This window comes from Pelodiscus sinensis, chromosome 4 (assembly GCF_049634645.1).
Source record: "Pelodiscus sinensis isolate JC-2024 chromosome 4, ASM4963464v1, whole genome shotgun sequence".
NCBI lineage: Eukaryota > Metazoa > Chordata > Testudines > Trionychidae > Pelodiscus > Pelodiscus sinensis.
The window spans coordinates 5,796,440-5,815,000 of NC_134714.1; the positions used below are offsets into that span (position 1 = coordinate 5,796,440).

At 55.7% G+C, this 18,561-nt stretch overlaps 1 protein-coding gene across 3 annotated transcripts in view; it reads left to right on the plus strand.

Annotated features, from left to right (window-relative positions):
• The window catches only part of ARF6 (ARF GTPase 6), a 202,436-nt gene extending 184,759 nt beyond the window's left edge, over window positions 1-17,677 (plus strand). The window contains exons 1-2 of one of the 3 annotated variants that reach the window (XM_075926155.1): window positions 13,580-13,818; window positions 14,202-17,677. In XM_075926155.1, coding sequence (XP_075782270.1) covers window positions 13,582-13,818; window positions 14,202-14,750 — 786 coding nt within the window. In that variant the 5' untranslated portion in view covers window positions 13,580-13,581 and the 3' untranslated portion in view covers window positions 14,751-17,677. Of the gene's footprint in view, window positions 1-13,579; window positions 13,819-14,031 lie in introns of those variants that run through there. The other 2 variants (XM_075926157.1, XM_075926156.1) reach the window with 2 other exon arrangements.
• The last annotated feature ends 884 nt before the right edge of the window (window positions 17,678-18,561 follow it).

Below are 18,561 nucleotides of genomic sequence, written 5' to 3' on the forward strand. Positions count from 1 at the left end.
GTGCTAGTAGGACGTGGCAAGTCCTGGCTGTGACACCGGACATGGCTCAGCCCCAGCCAGTCCGAGGCGCGCCCCGCTCTCAGTGCGCCCCGCCCAGAGCTCTGACCTGTCCCATTCTGACCCGGTTCCCCTCTCCCCGGCCCTCAAACTTCCCAGCAGTGACCGTGTGGAGGCCGAACGTGGCCCAGCTCCCTGGCGGCCACTTTGGCCAGTGCCCAGACTGCACTAGCAGGGCTGGAAGCTGGAGCCTGGGGTAAACGCAGTCAGTCAGGAGGGGCGAACCGGCCCAGGTTGGGAGCAGAGCAGGTCAAAGCTCCCGTGCCGCTCAGTAGTGGGATGCTGTCTGTGAACAGCCCCTGAGTGAGACCCGGCCTCTCTTTATAAAGAGCCCCATGTGGGTAATGGGGCATCCCCACAATGGGGACCGGCAATGGGGGTGGGGGAGGCACTCAGGTGTCAGGGATCTTCAAAGCACGAACAGACCCCAACTATCCTGGATGGGCACAGAGGGGGTCGCAACTCAAGTTTCTCCCTCTAAAACCTGCACACATAGAATCAGAGAATACCAGGGCGGGAAGAGACCTCAGGAGTCATCAAGTCCAGCCCCCTGCTCGAGGCAGGACCAACCCAACTAAGTCAACCCCGCCAGGGCTTTGTGAAGCTGAGACTGAGATTCCACCACCTCCCTAGAGAACCCATCCCAGCGCTTCAACACCCTCCTGGTGAAATAGTTTTTCCTAAGATCCAACCTACATCTCCCCCACTGCAACTTGAGCCCATTGCTCCTGTTCTGCCACCTGCCACCACTGAGAACAGCCTCTCTCCAGCCTCCTTGGAACCCCCCTTCAGGCAGTTGAAGGCTGCTGTCAAATCCCCCCTCACTCTTCGCTTCTGCAGACTAAACAAACCTAAATCCCTCAAGAGCTTCAGGGGGTAGCAGAGTGAGTTACAGAAAAAACCAACACTTCATAGTGATGGGATCAAGCGCTCCAGCCCATCTAGTGTGCAGGGCCCTGCTCCCCTTTAGAATCCCTGGTAAATGGGCACCCCCGCTGCTCCAATTGCTGATCCCAGCTGTGTGTTTGGCCTCCATTATCCTCCCCCAAGGCTCTGCAGTGAGGGCTGCATAAAAGGAGGCCGGGTCTCCCTGTCTCGCCCAGGCTGCGCCGCAGGGGCTGTTCACAGGCGCCATCCCCCCGCTGAGCGGCACGGGAGCTTTGACCTGCTCCGTTCCCGACCTGGGCCGGTTCGCCCCTCCTTAGGCAACCTGGGGACCCCCGGCTCCCCAGGGACCCCCATGTCGATGCCGCCCTCGGTCGGACACCCGCTCGGCACAGCCCCCTGCAGCCCAGAACTCCCGAGCTCAAGGGATCCGCCGGCCTCAGCCTCCCGGGCGCTGGGATCACAGGCCCCCGCCACGGGGCCCGGCTGGGTTTTCCTCCCCCCGCTTCCACCTTCACACCCCGCTGCCGCGCGCTGGGCCGGGCCGGGCCGGAGGGAACCGGCGCCTGGCGCGGAGCGGGCGCTAATGGGGCTTTGCAAGTCCAGGCTGTGACCGGACGCGGCTCTTCGGGCTCAGCCCGCACCCAGGGAACGGGGCGCGGGGCCGCATCAACACGGACCGGGCCTGGCTCCGGCGCGGCCACCGCAGCGAGTCCCAGGCGCGCGGGATCTTTAACCCTCCCCCTTTGGGACCCGGCTCCTCGGCCCCCCGGGGACCCCGAACTTCGCAGAAATTCATCACCCCCAGTGCGCTGCACCGGCACAATTTCGCCCCGATACCAGCGCAGCCCAGCAGGGGGCAGCCCCTGGACTGCGAGAGGGACCCGCCTCAGCCCCCTGCCGCGCACGGGCGGGTCTGGGGTCCGCCTGGCCTGGGCCCCGCAGCTCCGCTCTGCAGCCCTGCCCGCGGCGGCTCCCTGCGGCCAGGCGGGGGCAGCAGGGAACGGGCCAAGTTTGCGTCTCCCCCTTCATGGGCCGGTCAGCGCGCGGCAGCCGGAGCTGGGACCGGGATCCGAACCGCGCGCCCCTGTTCCCAGCTCCGGCTGCAGCTTTCCGGGGGAAGCTCTGACGTCACCTTCTTCTGAGTTGCAAACGAGGGGCTGGGGGCACCGCCTACCTGAGATCGGGGGGGGGGCAGCGGCCCCCACTTACTCGTGTCTCTGGGGCACGAGCGCGCCCGCCCACCCGGACCCCCCCCACCCGGACCCTGAACGGGGAACAGGGGAAACCAGGCCGGGGAGCGTGTTCACCGCTGGGGAGCCCCCCCCACCGCGCGGCACCAGGAGCCAGGAACACGCGTGTCCTTCCCCGGCCTCGTGTGGGCTGCGGCTGTCAGACCCGCCGCGCCGGCCGGGGGAGCCCCGCGAGCGGCCCGACACGAGGGCGCAGAGTCTCCGGGCGCTGCTGCTGCGGATCCTCCGCTGTGAGCGGCGCGGAGACTCCAGCGGCCCCCGCCCGGGAGCGATTCGGCCTGTGTGGGCCGGAGCATCGGCCCTGTCCGCGTTCGCAGCCCGCGTGTCCCTCGCCAGCGCGTCCGCCCGGGTCCCGCTGCCCCCCCCCCCCCCGGCCAGCGCCCAGCCCGCGCCGCAGCGTTTGAGGCTGATCTGGGAGCGAGCGCTGCCAGCCGGGCCCCGTGGCGGGGGCCTGTGATCCCAGCGCCCGGGAGGCTGAGGCCGGCGGATCCCTTGAGCTCGGGAGTTCTGGGCTGCAGGGGGCTGTGCCGAGCGGGTGTCCGACCGAGGGCGGCATCGACATGGGGGTCCCTGGGGAGCCGGGGGTCCCCAGGTTGCCTAAGGAGGGGCGAACCGGCCCAGGTCGGGAACGGAGCAGGTCAAAGCTCCCGTGCCGCTCAGCGGGGGGATGGCGCCTGCGAACAGCCCCTGCAGCGCAGCCTGGGCGAGACAGGGAGACCCGGCCTCCTTTTATGCCCCAAGGGAGGGGAGCACCCCACGATGAGGATCCTGAATGAGGGGGGAGGGAGACACCCCAGCACCAGGCATCTTCCAGCGCTAGGGGACATCCGCACACCAAGCACCGAATGTCCTGCCTGGGAACAGGGGGCACCGCTCCACCTCAGCTCCTGTGGGGGCGGTAACGGGAACCCCACGTACCTCTTGGAGGGAAACACGGGGCCACCCACGCACGTGGGATCTTGTCTGGCAGGCCACGCGGCGTGTCGGAACAGGTCAGAGGCTTCTCTGCGGTGTTTCCCTCCCTACCAGCACCTGACCCCGTGTTTGTGGGAGGCCCTGTCGCCCCAGCACACGACAATCCCAGCTGCGTGGGGGCGATGCGCCGCCATTAACGAAACCCCGTGTGGGGTGTCTAGGTCTGGCCCCTTCAGGGATCCAGTGCGCGTCTGGGGTCCTGGCTGTCCTCGTTATAGTGGAGGCTGTGGGGCACCTGCGACCCCCCTCGGGGTCTCTGTATGTTCCGTGGGCCCCCCCCCCGCGAATGGAGCAGATGGGCGAACCTCGCTTCCCCCGCATCCAGGATCCGTGGTGGGCGAGTGCCCGTGTCCTCCCGTACAAGATCCCGGAGGGGTGGGGGCCCCGTGTTGTCCGCGGGGCCAAAGAGCTGCGCGCTCTTCGCGTTAACCCTCATCCAGGACTTCTGGGGGGCGGTGCCCCGCTCCTCCCATTTAGGGCATGTGGTGTGGAGTCCCCCCCAACTGCGGATCCCCATCGTGGGGTGCTCCCCTCCCCAACAAAAGAGGCCGGGTCTCCCTGTCTCCGCTGCAGGGGCTGTTCGCAGGCGCCATCCCCCCGCTGAGCGGCACGGGAGCTTTGACCTGCTCCGTTCCCGACCTGGGCCGGTTCGCTCCTCCTTAGGCAACCTGGGGACCCCCGGCTCCCCAGGGACCCCCATGTCGATGCCGCCCTCGGTGCGGACACCCGCTCGGCACAGCCCCCTGCAGCCCAGAACTCCCGAGCTCAAGGGATCCGCCGGCCTCAGCCTCCCGGGCGCTGGGATCACAGGCCCCCGCCACGGGGCCCGGCTGGGTTTCCCTCTCCCCGCTTCCACCTTCACACTCCGCTGCGGCGCGCTGGGCCGGGCCAGGTCGGAGGGAACCGGCGCCTGGCGCGGAGCGGGCGCTAATGGGGCTTTGCAAGTCCAGGCTGTGACCGGACGCGGCTCTTCGGGCTCAGCCCGCACCCAGGGAACGGGGCGCGGGGCCGCATCAACACGGACCGGGCCTGGCTCCGGCGCGGCCACCGCAGCGAGTCCCAGGCGCGCGGGATCTTTAACCCTCCCCCTTTGGGACCCGGCTCCTCGGCCCCCCGGGGACCCCGAACTTCGCACAAATCACCCATCGACGGACCATGGAGCCCAGACACCTGCTCAGCCCAGCAGGGGGCAGCCCCGGCCTGCGGGACCGGACCCGCCTCCGCCCCCTGCCGCGCACGGGCGGGTCTGGGGTTCTCCCCGCGTGGGCCGGGGCCTCGCAGCTGCCGTGTGCCCCGCCGCCCGCGGCCGCTCCGTGTGGCCAGGCGGGGGCTCCAAGATGCTGTTGGCTGCAGAGCCGGTGTAGACTCCCCGGCCGGCGCTGGGGATGCGGAGGAGGCTGAATTGCAGGGGCTGGGCTGCACCACACCCCAGCAGCCCGCCCCCGGCTGGCCGAGCCCAGGCCTTGCTTGTGGCGCTGGGATCCCAGCTGGGGAGCTGGCCATGGCCCACGTGTGGCTGCAGAGGGGTCAGGTACCATGGGGGTGGCCACGGTGCCAATGCCTGTGGGGGAGGGACCGGCAGTGGCAGCAGGTCAGTAGTATTAGTCATGCGACCAGAAGTTCCTGTCCCAAGCCCTCTGCAAACAGGCAGCTCCCTGCAAGATCGCTGATGTCAGTCCTATGTGCTGCCTTGGAGGGCCTGTCCCGTCACCCCTTCCCTGCCCTTCCCACTGGACAGAGACAGCAACACCCACAGTCCGGAGAGGCACAGAATTGGATGTGTTTGGGGTTTGCTTCCGGCAAGCATGGACCTTCCAGCCCCCCCCCCCTTCCTGTTTGTCCCCAGTGTACACAGCAATATTTTCAGGTAGCCCTTAACCATCATTCTACTGAAATGGACCTAGCCAGTCCTAACAGCAGCAGATGCAGCAGGGTTGCTTGGGCCCTCACCCGCAGTAATGTTTGTTATTTTTAAAATGAAAAGGGAAACAGAGATGTGTTATTGAAATGACTATACAGGGAGGTGGGGGGGAGTGTCTCAGGGCAGGGGATAGAGGGTGCTGGACTGATGACAGGGGTGTGGGGCTCAGGGTTTGGTGTGCTTGGGGCGCTCGGGGTCGGGGGAGAGGGTGCAGAAGTCAGGCCAGGACTTTCGGTGTGGGGGCTGGAGATAGGGCAGGGGTGGGCAACTCAGGGGAGTGGGTGGGGGTCCAGGAGTGAGGGTGGCACTGGGAGGGTTAAGGGGTTCAGGGCAGGAGGTGGGGGCTCAGGGCAGGGCAGGGTGCTGGGGCTACCAGGGGCAGCAAGGGCTGCACTGCTCTGGCAGTGGGTCGGCTGTGCTCCCCAGATGGTGACTCTTTTCAGAGGCCAGGTTGGAGGCAGGGCCTGACTTCTAAATTGCGCGAGGAATGACTGGTGCTGCACAGGCTGTCCCTGGCCTCCACCTGCTCCCTCCCACCCTGCAACTAGTCCGGGGAGGGGCAGGGCTCCAGTGGCTGGCCCCAGCCTCCAGGGGCTCCTTCCCATCCTGCAGCTGGTCTGGGACCAGGCACGAGGGGAGCACCCAAAGCTGTGCCACCCTGATCAGCTGCATGATGGGGGGGGGGCAGTTTGAGGCTGGAGGTCCCTGCTCTGTGGACCAGCTGCAGGCTGGTGGGGGGCCACTGCAGACCAGAGCCAGCCCCAGGAGTCCAGCCCCAGGAGTCCAGCCCCAACCTCTCCTTGGGGTGACCTCTCCTGTATGGGTCTGGGTTGTGCTGCCCTGCCTTGGGGGTGTTATTGGGGGGCTGTGACTGCAGGGACAGTGGGACTGTCTCTGGTTGCTGTCCATGTGGAGCCTGGTCCCCAGCAGCCCACTCTCTTGCTGCCCCAGAGGTCATTTTGCAGTCTGGTGTCCACCATGCTTGCTATCAATCTGCATATAGCTCTCCTCCAATCAGCCCCCCTCCCTTTCTATGTCATAGAAAATAGACCCGTTGCAGGCATGTCCCATTTTCCTGGCACAACCAAACCCTGACCTTGCTTGAAGTTAGGATACGAGGAAGCTGCCTACTAAATGTGGTGGTCCTAGCTCTTATCGTGTAGTAGTTCTTGCAGACACACGGATGGATTCAGGGATCACAGAATCCCAGGGCTGGAAGAGACCTCAGGAGTCATTGAGTCCAGCCCTCTGCCCAAAGCAGGACCAATCCAAACTCAATCATTGACAGATAAAGATGGATAGATAAACTCTAAGATATTATCTTACCCATTATATCTCGCCACTTAAATTGGTTTACACTCAGCAAAATTAATTATACAGTAGAAAGAAACAATCCAAAAACCAGAGTCATGTAGATAAACAACAGAGAGATGGAAAGCATAATAACGAAGCAAGAGACATGTGAGGATTTCATAACCCCAAGTATTGCTAAGGCTGGGGCGCGTGCTCTTCCCCTCCCTGTGGTGGTAGGAGGCACATGTGTGTTCAGTGCACCGCTCCTTCTCCTCCCCTCGCTATGGTGGGGATGGGGCCTTAGTAGAGCGGACGGGGCTGCCTCCCCCAGTCCCAGCTGCACTGACCACCCATGGGTGCAGGAGAGGATTCTGGCCTGGGAGAGGGGTGTAAGAGGGAGTGCAGGGCCTGGGAGGAGGTAGTGACATGGGGCAGGAGTGCAGGACAGGGTGCATGGTATGGGAGGGGATTGTAACCTGGGGCAGGGGTGCTGGGATTTGGTTTGTGCCAGGGACAGCAGATCGGGGTGCAAGATCTGAGAGGGGGTTGTGACCTGAGGATTTCACATTCCTACTGATCTAAGTACTGTATTACAGTTGCTATTTATATATGTCATGATTTGCTGAAGTGTTTTGCAATACGTCCTCTAATCTTATCTGTACCACCTCCACCTTTATGTGCTCACTCCACCTGTTATCCCATCCTTCTGTGTTACTCCCAACAACTCTTATATCCTCTTACTTCTCCTCCTCCAACCATCTTAGCCTTCTAGTAAATTCATATTTATTAGGCTAAAATGACCAATATGATGCTTCTTGGAGCACCCAGGCTATGTCTAGACTGGCATAATTTTCCAGAAATGCTTTTAACGGAAAAGTTTTCCGTTAAAAGCATTTTCGGAACAGAGCATCTAGATTGGCACGGATGCTTTTCTGCAAAAGCACTTTTTGCGGAAAAGCGTCCGTGGCCAATCTAGACGCGCTTTTCCGCAAAAAAGCCCCAATCGCCATTTTCACGATCTGGGCTTTTTTGCGGAAACCAAATCTGAGCTGTCTACACTGGCCCTTTTGCACAAAATTTTTGCGCAAAAGGGACTTTTGCCCGCACAGGAGCAGCATAGTATTTCCGCAAGAAGCACTGATTTCTTACAGTAGGAAGTCAGTGCTTTTGCGGAAATTCAAGCGGCCAGTGTAGACAGCTGGCAAGTTTTTCCGGAAAAGCGGCTGATTTTCCAGAAAAACTGGCCAGTCTAGACACAGCCCCAGAGGTTTGAGTCACTTTACCATTTGGGGAGAGGGAGGAAGTGTAGAAGGGGATGCAGGGTCTGGGAAGGTGTATGGGGACTGGAGCAGGGGTGCGGAAGGGTTTGGGTTACATGGGGTAGGGGGACAGAAAGGAGGACAGAGGGTTGGGGGAGGGAGAGGCTGGGGTGCTAGAGACAGGCTTTAGCTGGAAGACGTCACCTGACTCCCAGCCAGCAGCTCAGCAGATTTCCTAGCCAGGGTCCCTGCCTTCCATGTCCTGTACTGCTCAAGGGAGCTGCAGGGGCCATGTTTACTGCCCTGAACTGAATGCTGTAAGCCCGGGGGATGAGGGAGGAGGGACACTCCACATGCTGCCTGTCCTGCAAACTGGAAGCTGCTATTGGCCAGAAACCCGCCAATGGGAGCTACTAGGGGTGGGAGCAGCACGAGATGCCTGTCTCCCCTCCTTCCAGGCTCTCAACATTCAGAAACACACACATGGCCCTGCAGCTGACTTTCCAGAGTGCTGAGCAGGAGCGGGGCAGGCAGGTAATCAGCTGAGGCTCTGGCGGGAGGAATCCGGCAAGCAGATCATATTTTGCCCAGCCCTGGTTTAGATGGAAAGAAAAGCAACATTAAGTAATGACCTACATTTGTAGTGCCAAGTGATGACTATGATGATTCAGAGGAAGAATCATGCATGGTTACATGACAAATTGAGATTTAAAATACATTTAATAGTCTTACTAGTGGGCTGCGCCCCCTGCTCACTACACTCCAACCCCCTCGCCCGTCGGCTTTCACGGCCAGAGAACATGAGAGACTGATGATGTCATTCTGTTGCCTGGCAGGAAAATCTTATATATATATATACAGAGAGAGAGAGAGAGAGAGAGAGAGAGAGAGAGATTGAGATTTTTCTCCATGTGTGCTTGTTTGGATGTGCCACTGTGGCACCCAAGTTATTAATAAATATCTTATAAACCTCTCCCATTACCCGTTGCTGCCATGTCTCCTCCCCTCCCATCACCCCATCTGCTCCTCTGGTGCCTGCTGCCCCCCACCTCTCTCCCTCCTCTGCTGTCCTGGCTCCTGCCCTTCTCACTCCCCTCAGCCCTTTGGGGACCTGCGCCCCTCGCCTGCACCAGCCCTTCTCTTCCCCCTGTGTCCACTCCCTCTAGCCCACTGTGATCATCTGTAGCTACCACTTCCCATCCTCTCTCCTAACATTTCCTTCTACCCACCTGTCCTGCCTCTCTCCTCTGGCGCCCGTCCCTCCCCTCCACGTGTATACCCTTCTGCTTCACTCCACAATCCCCTGGCACCTGCACCTTCCCTTATCCCTGCACCTTCCGAATGCCTCCCACTTCCCTCACTGCCCCTCCTCTCCATGCCCTCTTTCTCCCTGGTGCCCACCCCCTCAGCACCCTCTGCCCCAGTTCTCCTCACACCCCTCTGTGCCCGCACACATGACTTGCTCCATCCCCTGCCTTCCTCATGCCCACTCATTTCAACCCCTCTTCTCCAGGCACCCACTCCTCCCCTCTCCTCTTCCTCTCTCTTGCCCCTCCCCCTTTCTCTCCCAGCACACCTTATCCCCTCCCCTCTCCCACCCCCACTGACACCTCCCCTCCCCCCCACCCTTTTCCTCATTGTCTCCTCTTGGCCCCCTGGCATTTGTCTCTCCTCCACCCTGCCTCTTGGTGCCTTTCCCTTTCTTCTCCTGCCCTGGTCCCCACTTCTCTCAGCACAAGTCCCTTTCTCTTCTCACCCCCTTTTCCCTTAGTTCTCCCTCTGCCCCATCCCTCATCTTCTGCCTTCCAGAAAGCAGTTTGCGAGGCTGAAGCCTGCAGTCCAGCCCCAGAAACCCCCAGGGCAGGACTGCTCGCCGAGACTGGAGCAGAGGCCACCCGTGGTGCTATTTTTAGCGCTGCAGTCTAGTCCCTGTGGGCTGCCTGGTTCCAGCTGGAATCAATCGACAGCTGCATGAGCCTTGTCCTGGTGAAGCGCCCCAGCTGTAACGTGCCTCATGCAGCTGCCACTTGACTCCAACTGGAGCTGGGGGCTGCCCACAGGGACCCAGACTGCGGTACTAAAAATAGCACCACATGTGCCCCCTCCTCCCTGCTCCAGCCCCATCACCTGCTGAGCCCAACTGCGCCCCACCCGCAGCGCCCCCAGCTGGGCTCCCGGAGGAGGAGGCGGTGCCGCTGGACCAGGATCCCGTGTGGCAGAGGTGGTCCAGCAGGCGGAGGAAGGGGAGCAGGACAGGGAGGGGCTGTGCGCCACTGGAAGCTGGCCCTGCTGCCCTACACAACCTGCTAGGGGCGAGGGGAAGGAGGCTGCTGTGCTGTGACGATGTCCCCATCAAGTTAGTAGTGAAATGTCCGGCGGGGCTGTCTGCGATATTTCACTACTTGATGGGGCACCGGGACAGAGCATTTAAATTCGGGACAGTGCTGGAAAAATCAGGACATATAGTCAGTGTACCAATATCCTGTCTCCAACAGACAGACACCTCTTGCAAATTCTGACAAGTGCACACCAATGGTTATCTAATTAAATGGCACATTGTCTGTCAATGCTAATTTTTAAAATACAGGCAGTCCCCGGGTTACGTACAAGATAGGGACTGTAGGTTTGTCCTTAAGTTGAATCTGTATGTAAGTCAGAACTGGCGTCAGCCGCTGCTGAAACTGATCAGTTTCAACCGCGACTGAATCTGGACGCCAGTTCTGACTTACATACAGATTCAACTTAAGAACCCCAGGCATCCCCAAGTCAGCTGCTGCTGAAACTGATCAGCGGCTGATTCCAGGAAGCCTGGGACAGAGCAACTCTGCCTCGGGCTTCCTGTAGTCAGCCGCTGGTTAGTTTCAGCAGCGGCTGACTTGGGGACGCCTGGGGCAGAGCAGCTGGGGTGCTGCTGGATTGCTCCAGTAGCGCGGCTCCTTGGCGCTACTGGAGCAACCCAGCAGCACCCCAGCTGCTCTGCCCCAGGAGTCCTGATTCAGACACTGCTGAAACTGACCAGCAGCGGCTGAATCAGGACGCCTGGGGCAGAGCAGCTGGGGTGCTGCCGGGTTGGTCCGGAGCGGCGCTGCGGGACCAACCCGGCAGCCCCCAGCTGCTCTACCCCAGGGGTAGGCAAGAAAAGCCAGGTCTGCTGGGGGGGGCACTAGCTGCACCCGCCCCCCCAGCAGACCAGGGAGACGGGAGCAAAGCCACGGAGCACGCCCGCAGTGGGACAGCTCAAGCGCGCCCGGGCTGTCCCGCTGCGGGCGTGCTCCAAGGCTTTGCTCGTCTCCCTGCAGACCAGGGAGACGGGGAGCAGCTTTTCTCGCCCCGGAGGACGGGGGCAGCGGACCGCGGCGCATCTGGGCATCCCGCCGCTCCCGTCCTCCGGGGCGAGAAAAGCCCCGTTCGTAACTGCGGATCCGACATAAGTCGGATCCGCGTAACTCGGGAACTGCCTGTACTGACTTCTGCAGACTCCTTAGTAACTCGCTGGGAATTCTCAGGGACCCGAGAAGACTTTTTAAATCTGCATTGAGATACTTGACACAACTCTTTACAAGTGAATATATTTTTGGGGTAATCTTGAGTCCACTATGATTATGACTGATTATGTTAGACTTTTACTTCTAATACTACTATTTATTGTTTGCAATTCAGTCAATTATATAAAGACTGACCATATATTTCATGTGTAATGTGAACTTCACATTCAGTCAGGTGGCTGCCTGAAGGTTTGTATCAACTATCTGCATAATAAGCATTGAGACAGGGTTGTATTTTTCCACGTTTGTATTCTGGAGTCACTTACTCACATTGCCCCTCACTTTCCCAGCTATCAACACAGTCCAGGGCTTGACTGACTGCTGGTTCCCTCCCCAGCGGATTTGCCAGAGTGGGCACATTTCAGGCCCATACACGGGTGTGTGTGTGTGTGTGTGTGAGAATGGTGTGAAAGGAACCCTCCATGGTCCCCCAAGTAAGCATGCTCGGGGCGCCCAAGAGAAAGCAGGAGCGGCACCCCCCGAGCCTCCCCACCCATGCTTTGGCCGGCCAGGGGAAGGCTGGGGCTGATTTCCCCGCTTAGTTGGGGGAGCATGGGGAGTGCATTCACACCCTTGCGGTCTACATTTACAAAAAATGCACCCTCTCCCCCCCTGAAATTCCTGTGTACGGGCCTGGATTTATACTTCCAATCAGTGCATCACAAGGGCCTCAGCTGGCAGAAATGTGCTGAATCGATGCATTCTTTTGCAAAAGCCCCTGCTGTGACCTGCTTTCTCAGCTGTCCCAAGCTGCTGCAAGGGCACCCTGCCCCCCCCCATGGAGTGTGGTTTACAAACTAGGGATGCTAAATTTAGTTTAATCAACTAATTGACTAGTTGATGAAATTTCCATCGACTAGCTGATTAGTCAATAAGCAGAGGAGCTGCAGTGAGGTTAGCTCTGGGCCCCAGGAGCTAACCCCGCTGCTGCTCTGCCTTTTAAATGAATTAAGAACAGGCAGGCTCTTAATACATTTAAAAAACAAGGGCTCAGCATCTGAGACTGGGGGCTGTGTCTACATTGGCGCGATCTTGTGCCAAAGCAGCCGCTTTTGCGCAAAAACATGCTGTCTACACCGGCGGGGAGTTCTTGCGCAAGAACACTGACATTCTAATGTATGAAATCAGTGCTTCTTGTGCAAGAACTGTGATGCTCCTGCTCAAGAATAAGCCCTTTTGCGCAACTGTTCTTGTGCAAGAGGCCAGTGTAGACAGGCAACATGAATTTCTTGCGCAAGAAAGCCTGATGGCTAGCATGGCCATTGGTGCTTTCCTGCGCAAGAGAGCGTCTACACTGGCACGGATGCTCTTGTGCAAAGGCACATGCCAGAGTAGACGCTCTCTTGCGCAAACACTTTAACGCAAGAACTCTTGTGCTAAAGAGTATTTGCGCAAGATCATGCCAATGTAGATCTAGCCTGGGCGCCAGCCGGGACCCTCTGCCTCCCCTGTGGAGACGGTGCAGGGGGGGAACCGGCTTTTAAGCCGGCAGCAAGGCAGTGGGGGGGGGGAAGCAACTAGTTGAGGGACTAGTCGATATCGGTAAACCTATGCTTACCGAAAGTCGAGCAGTCGCTTCCACCCCTTCCCCAGCCCCCTCTGTGAATGCCACGTGGCCTCGCCCCTCGAGGCGCAGAACCGGGGCGGGGGGGGGGGGGGGGGGGGCACTAGGCTGCTCTCTGCATGGGCTGCCCCGCCCCCACAGGGACCTGCCCCAAAGGCCAGGCCAGGCCTCACCCACGGGCAGCCCCAGGCTCAGGTCAAGCCCCGCCCCCCTGTGGAGCCCCGCCCCCGGGCAGACGTGCCAGGCTCTCATCACCCCTCCCCCACATGGGGGGGCCCTTTATCACCAGGGCTCCCCGCCCCCTCCCGCGCAGACACGCCCTCTGCCGCCAGGGCCCGCCCCTTCCAGAGGCAGCGTTCGCGTCACGCCCGCGCGCTTGTGCTGACGTGTGATCGCCCGGCGCCTCGCCTCATAGGAGACACGCCCCATGGCCACCCGCATGCGCAGCTCGAGCCCGGGGATCCATCCTCCTTACCGGTTGGGTGGGGGATGTTATTGGGCATGCGCGCCCATGACAAGGCGGAAATAAGGCTCGCGGGTGGCTCGCCAGCGCATGCGCAAATCGTATGCCGGGCAAATTAGGCGGGATTCTACAGTGGCCGCTCCCTTGCGTGCCGGGTGTGCTCTGACGGCGCATGCGCACTGTCAGACCGCGGCGGGCCTCCTCATGGGCGCGCGCGCGAGGGCATGTCACGTCACTGCACATGCGCAGCTCTGAGGCGGGAGAAATTCAAGCGCACTTGTTCGCCAAGCGGAGCCCTGGGTGGGGCTGCCACGCGCATGCGGCACGGCGAGGTCGATTTCCTTGCGGACGCGTTTGGCGCGGCGCATGCGCCGTGTCATCCCGGAGCGGGAGGGGAGCCTTTTCTTCGACAAGCCCTTCCTGCCCGGGCGGACGGATCCGGCTGTGCGCGTGCGCGGTTCGCCCCGCTTAAGGGGCGGGGCTTGCGGCGCAGAGCCCCGTGCGCAGGCGCGCTCCCGGCCGAGGGGAAGTGAAGGTGGGCTCGCGCGGCGCCTTTTCCGGCGGTGCTGGGTTGGCCGCGCGAGGGGAGCGGCAGCGGCTGAGGTACTTGGCTGGCGGGGCCGGGCCCGCTCGCGGCAGCCGCTCACCGCCTCTCTCCGGCCCCTGGGCAGGCGGGCGGGCGCCGCCGGCATCCATGAGCTGAGGGGCCGCCGCTCGGAGCGAAGGACGGAGCCGGGCGGGGCTGCCCGGGGCCCGGCGGCGAAGGGCGGGAGGCTGGGCCCGCACCGGGGCGGGCGCTTCCCGGGTCTCCCTGAGGCGGGGGAGCGGCCTGCCCCGTCCCTGCTGGGTCGCGGGCTAGGCCCGTAGCTCGCTCGCGGGCGGCGAGGCGAGGCGGCGGGGGTCGTGCCCCTCCGGCCGATCTCCCGGCGCTTCCGCCCGCCCCGCAGCGGCACGTGTCAGCCGCCTCGGGTTCTGCTCTGCCCCAGGGCCCCGTGGATGCCGCCGAGATGGGCAAGGTGCTGTCCAAGATCTTCGGCAACAAGGAGATGCGGATCCTGATGCTGGGGCTGGACGCGGCCGGGAAAACCACCATCCTGTACAAACTGAAGCTGGGCCAGTCGGTCACCACCATCCCCACCGTCGGCTTCAACGTGGAGACGGTGACTTACAAAAACGTCAAGTTCAACGTGTGGGATGTCGGGGGCCAGGACAAGATCCGCCCCCTGTGGCGGCACTACTACACGGGCACGCAGGGGTTAATCTTCGTGGTGGACTGTGCCGACCGCGACCGCATCGACGAGGCCCGCCAGGAGCTGCACCGCATTATCAACGACCGGGAGATGCGGGACGCCATCATCCTCATCTTCGCCAACAAGCAGGACCTGCCGGATGCTATGAAACCCCATGAAATTCAGGAGAAACTGGGCCTCACCCGGATCAGGGATAGGAATTGGTACGTGCAGCCCTCCTGTGCTACCACAGGGGATGGACTCTATGAAGGGCTGACATGGTTAACGTCCAATTATAAATCCTAATGATAACAGTAACTACTTAGTCTTCAGAGAATTAAAACAATAGCCTGCCTGGTTTCCTAGAAGAATGATTCTCTACCGAAAAAGTAAAACCAAGCATCCATAGGATTATTATGATCACTTCTCCAGTTTCCTTCTATTTGCTGACTGGATTCCTGTTTTAACTCTTCTTGCTTGGCATTAGGATGCTATAATCTCCAAATGTGACACGAACACAAGCACTAGATGCTATGGCAGACTTCCAGCAAACGGTGAAAGACACACTGTAGATTTGCTAAGTAATATTTTTCCTCTCTTGATAGCCCTTATAACGGTTTGATTCTTTTTTTGGGAGTGGGAGGGGGGAATAACCATTTTCAATGTATGCTTTCTGGTTCTACTTTTTTGGATTTTTTTTCTTTATCACTTGCTGTAGATTGCTTCATTTTGCATTCATGCAGAATATGTTGATAGGTCTGTTCCATCAGTAAACTGAAAATTATTGCTTAAAATCAAACTGCAGTCTGTCTTTTTATATTGAGGACTTTTTAAAAAAAAGTATTTTTTTAAAAAAAGTCCTTAATCTGTAACTAAATAGTAACTTTAAATCTGTCTTTTCAGACATGGTAAATAAAACCTTGCCTACAGTGGCAATGAGAATACCATTGTAATGTTCAAAGTGCATATCAAGGTAATGTTAACTAGGTAACTAAGAACTGCATTGAAATGTCAGCTGTGAAGTTCTGAACCATACATCATGCATGAGTAGGGATGCAAATAAATTCCCCATATTGCATAGCAAGCATATAATGAATAAAATGTGAATGATGTAATAGTTTCAAGTTATACTCTACTCACAGTTCCTATGTCTTGCATTGCAAGGTTAACGATGCTTAGCTGCAATCTTAACTAGTTTGTCAGTCTCCTCACTGTGCAGATAGCTTTTTTTCCAGAAAATGTTTCAGTAAGGTGTAAACATTACTCCTTGTTTTTACTTTAACTTACCATTAGGCAAAAATCAATCTGTCTTGCTTCTCTTACAGTAAAGCAAAGATGCATTTGTTAATCTTGAGACATTTCCTTTTCCAAAATTTGAAAGTCTCATGTTTTTTAGAAAACATGAATCTTTCTATCAGCTGCAAAAACCTCTCCACTTGTTTCCATATCATGATCACTTGAATAAGCAAGCTCAGTTCTAAACTTTACCTGAAATGAATCATTTTAACATTTGAGTAATTGGCTTTTGAGGATGTCCACAACTTAGTTTTTACAAGATCACAGTGTAACTCATAAATTTCTGAACATTTGTCCCTCTGTTTTTTTAATGTTACTGTAATTCTGTATGAAAGGAACTGTTGAATGTCTGAATTTAAATCCATCGAGTAATTACTAATAAGGGTGGGGTGTAAAGAGTGAGCATATGACTATGAATGTAAACTTCCATATGTAGTTCTTAAAGATACAAGCAGCTCACTTCCATAGTACACTTTTTCAGATGTTTCTGACTAGCAAGTTGTGGCAAAAGCAAAACTCAAACCCATCCAGGTTGAAAGTTCAGATTTAATTTCAATCAAGTATTAATACAGGGTGCAGGGGGGGAAAAAAAGGCAGCTGGGTTTTATTCAGCCTTAAGGATTAATTTCAGATTTCCTCAAGGAGTAAACTCAACTGGGGAATTCTAGGAATGTAACTACAAAACTAGAAAAATGTTTCGGGTTTTTTTGAGGGTGTAAGTTTTACCTTAGATTGGGGCATTACACTACATTTCCACAGTGTTGATTCTGCATGTTAAGTACAGTGTATTATGGAGCTCTTACCAAAGATCTATGGGGAGATAAAAATTGAAGTTTATTTCCTAAAAAACTAATGCTTAGAAATCCCTTGAAGAAAAATGCTTAGAATATGGCCCAAAAGAGGGGACAGACAGTCTTTGTCTGTTGCAGTGGCAATGAAAGGGTTTTGGATGATACTAGGAAAGATAGCAATGATTCAGAAACAATTTTGTAAAAGGAAAAAGTACATTAAAAAAGCAAGGCAAGTTAATTTACTTTAAATCATAATTCTGAAAGGGAAACGAAGTATTCATTTAAAAAGTCCTTACTAAATTGTTGCTCTACTTTCTATTAAAATCTAGAAATTCTTCATTTAATTTAACGTAATTGGTAAAATAGTGTGGTAGTGTAAAGGTATTAAAACCAAACACCCAGGGTACAACTCTTTTCTTCTGGAACAAAAATTAAGTCAAGCACAAGGTAAATGCCTAAACTGGAAGACTTGAAACTCTAAGTTTTCAAATTTTCTTAAACATCTCAATCAAAATGAAAAGTTGATTTTTTTTTTTTTTTTTCACTTTCAGTCTAAAGTGTTCACTGTATTCTTTCTCTTCAAACACTTTGGGGCAAGTTTAAATTTCACTAGGTTTTTACATTAAATTGAATTCACAATTTTGTATTTCTTTGGTAATTTTGTTACTTTAGATATTCTGTTGTGTAGGTAAAATGAATAAATTTAATTATACTCTTGAATTCTTAAATGTTTTGTTCTGGGGAAAAAATTCTTAAGTCACAAACTTTTGTGGCAGATAATTCAGAAATAAATGACCTTTGCTACTGAACAAAAATAGAAGCTTCATTTTCAAAATGTCTTCATAAAAAGCAGGGGGGTCTTGGGGAGCAATGCAAGTAATTATAGCTTGCAGGTTAAAGTTACAATCTGTAAGAATTCTGATAATTAAAAAAAATCTGAATTTTAAGTGCATCAACTTCTGTGTTCATATGAATTTACAGAGTAAACTGGAATACATTTCTGAATGGTATTAATCTTGTCTGGTAAGTGAATGAGTCTGTAGATTTTCATCTCCCTGACTACGGTAAACAGGAATTTTGTGTTCTCAATATGGTTGTAGTGTTGGTAAAGAACTAACGAGCAGAAAATAAAGCAATTATAAGTAACATACCAGGAGTGCTGCACTGTATATTTGAATATGGGAAAATCAGAAAGGGTTTATATAATACACTGGATTAGTGCCTTCTGCTTACAGAGGCCAAGGTACTATTTAACTTGGTCTTGAAAGATTGTAATGCGATTAGTTTCTCTTTTGAGGTATCTTTTGTCACATAATTACAACCAAAACCAAAAAGTTGGAAAGAGGAGATAAGCTTCTCTTAAAATGTACTCCACTTCCAATTACAGCCACTTTGAAATAAATGTAATATTTAATATTATGCTTTGTAAAATAGCTCAGTACAAGATCTCTGCCCTAAGGAATTTAGTGTAACTTGGACAAATATGCACAGAACAGTTTACCTGCCAGAAAGCATAGAGGTGCTGACAAATGAGGTGATCAGCCCTGGAAAGTTTCATGAAGAAAATGGCTTTCAAGGAGTAGAGGGAAGTGAGGGTGTTTTTAGATTAACAGAATAGAAAAAGTATTCTAAAAAATAGAGCTATTGGAGAATACAGAGTCAGGTAAGGAGCTGTTGATCAGCATGTGAGTGAAGTTGTGTGGTGCTTTGCAGTTGAGAATTTAACTTGTTCAGTAGTAAGGCAATGATGGGATTTGCAAGGGAGATAGGGATGAGGCTAGGACAGTGAAAATTTACTTCAGCAGCTGCAATTTGTATAGAGTGGAAGGTAGAGATGTGATGTAACAGGAAAAGCAAACCAAACTTGAAGTCTAGATGTGGAATGGCAGTCTTGACTAGATGTGGAATGCTCAAAGATGGTTCAGTTGACATTCAGAAGGGATAGAGGAGATACGGACTTTGAAGTGGATATGAGACATCAAAAAAAGGCAACACTTTTTCAGGTGACTCAGGAGTCATTAATATTGTCC